Here is a 2,147-nt window from a genome sequence, read left to right as displayed (position 1 = left end):
GCGGGGCCCAGGAGCCTCACGCTGGCCCGGTAGTCCAGCCCCTCGCCTGCAGATGGGGACAGGGTGTCAGTCGCGGCCCCAGCGCCGCCAGGATGCTGGGTTAGGACAGCGCCACATGGATCGACTGCTTCCCTGCCCGGGGGCGTCTGGGCCGGGGCGTTCACCGGCCCCACGAGCGAGACACGAGTGAAGCGTCCTCGGCGACGGCGCCTTGGCCAGCAGCTGCTGCTCTCGATGCCTTGACGACAGTTCTGAAGACACACACAAGGCAGGCACGAACGCACTTTCCCTCTGCAAGGCCACGCAGGCATCCGCGTGGCAGACACGGCTGAGTTCTCGCCTGCCGCCCCCGCGCCCACGGAAGCGACACCTGGGGCTGTGGCTCGGCTCTTGCTGATGTCTTCTTACCTGTTCACTACTGCAGAAACGCTGCAGACTACCTCACACCCACGCTTCCCGCCTGCAGGAGCCGCCACACACGGGGCGGGCGGCAGGGGAGGCGCTGCACTGCCCCGGGGACTCAGCCCCACACGCTGTCCTGCACGGCGCGGGGCGTCTGCTGCCTGCCACCCCCCACCCCGGCCCCAAGCAGCCCCTCAGCCAGGCTCCCCGGATTCCCGCAGCTCTTGGCCCTCGTGCCCTCCTCTCAAGCCCTGCCCTTCAGACGCAGCCTGTGCCAGAAGAGCCTCAACCCCAAGCAGCCGGGGTCGACGAGAGCCGCCGATGGGCACCGGCATGCACGCGGGCACGGACCTGAGTCCGCGGGGACCAGGCGGCCCGTGAAGGCAGGCCAGCACACCTCCCCGCAGGGGCTCACGACGGCACTAGCGGCAAGATGCTCGCGGGCCTCGAACCCGACTTTGCAGATCAGCTCGTGCACGGTGGGGGACAGACACGTGGCGGGGGCGTCACCTCCCAAGCCCTGCAACGAGACAGGCGGAAACACTGTTCAGGGAAACAGAAACAAGGGCCCTGAGTGATGAACTGGGCCAGGAGGGATGAGTCCACGCAAGCACGGAGTGCGGGAGGCAGCTGTGCTGTTTCTGGCACTGGGGGGGCTTCGTGAGTAACACAGCGGGTGGGGTGTGCCTTCAAGATGCGCTGGCAAGTATTGCGGACTAAATGTTTAAGGATTTAAAGTGATCTTACTGGTTCCAGTACTAAAGACACCTTCACAGGTCAGCGGGCCTCCTGGGGACTGGGAACGCGGAGATCGGGCGTCACCTACTAGCGCGTAGGGAACAAACCCGCCTCCCCGTGGCGGGACGGTAGGCCCTGCGCACCTGATCACGCGGGGTCCGGAGAGCCCGCCCCCAGCCCCAGCTCCTGCTAAGTGCAGGCCCCGGAAGGCCGGCGCGCCTGGCCCTGGCAGACAGGGCCCTTGATTTACCACATCAAAGGAAGTGGCGCTGGGTGCGTGTCTGCGCTGGGTGCGTGCGTGTCCCTGAGCCCCTCCCGCCGCCCCGCACCATCGCGACCCGAACACTCTCCCAGGTGCTGCCCACCACTGCTGGCCCCGGTGGTCAAGCAGTCCCCTGCAGTACCTAGCAACTAAGGTCTGGGAGTCACACCTGCCACCTGCAGGGTCATCCCCTGAGCCTGCCAGACAGCAGCGGGGGCGCCCCTGCACCCGGCTCCCCTGCGCCCCCGTCCCTGTAAGAGCTGTTTTCTGATGCCTGTGTCAGGGTTTTTGACCAGTTCGCTCTTTACATTAACTTCCCTTCGCTCAAAAACAAACGGCCTGCGTCGTGATGGACGCGGAAATGCAGAGCGCTTGCACTTGAGCAGGGGCCCCTGGCACGTTGGGGCTGATCCGAGCTGATCGCAAATAGGGGCGGCAGGAAGCCGTGCGCGAGGAGCGAAGCGGCGCATGCGCAGAGCCCCCAGCGCCCTCTTGGGAGGCCACTGGCCAGGGTTGACCGGTCAGCGCCCCACAAGCCCCACCCGTCGAAGGGCTCGGGCGGGGAGCCACAAGTGCATAAAGAGGCCCCTGGCGCCTACAGAGGCGGCTCCCTGCCCGCTGGGGCCCGTGGAAACGCTGGGGACGGGTGCGGCGGCAGCGGGGCGGGTGGTTTCACTGCTGCTCCGCCCCCGAGGCGGGCCCGGCGCGCGGTCACTGAAGCCCTACTCCGCGCGCGGCCACGCTG

At 67.3% G+C, this 2,147-nt stretch overlaps 1 protein-coding gene across 1 annotated transcript in view; it reads right to left on the bottom strand.

The window, feature by feature from the left end:
* Nucleotides 1-2,002, bottom strand: part of LOC105854641 (endoplasmic reticulum membrane-associated RNA degradation protein-like) — a 2,691-nt gene extending 689 nt beyond the window's left edge. The window contains exons 1-3 of the mRNA XM_012734840.1: nucleotides 1,945-2,002; nucleotides 754-922; nucleotides 3-46 (exon numbers count right to left, since the gene is read on the bottom strand). Of these exons, the coding sequence (XP_012590294.1) occupies nucleotides 3-46; nucleotides 754-922; nucleotides 1,945-1,980 (249 nt within the window). The 5' untranslated portion in view covers nucleotides 1,981-2,002. The remainder of the gene's footprint in view (nucleotides 1-2; nucleotides 47-753; nucleotides 923-1,944) is intronic.
* Nucleotides 2,003-2,147: the final 145 nt, after the last annotated feature.

This window comes from Condylura cristata, unplaced genomic scaffold, assembly GCF_000260355.1.
Source record: "Condylura cristata isolate star-nosed mole 26May11 unplaced genomic scaffold, ConCri1.0 scaffold00076, whole genome shotgun sequence".
Taxonomy (NCBI): Eukaryota; Metazoa; Chordata; class Mammalia; order Eulipotyphla; family Talpidae; genus Condylura; species Condylura cristata.
This window is presented reverse-complemented; position numbering and strand designations above follow the sequence as displayed.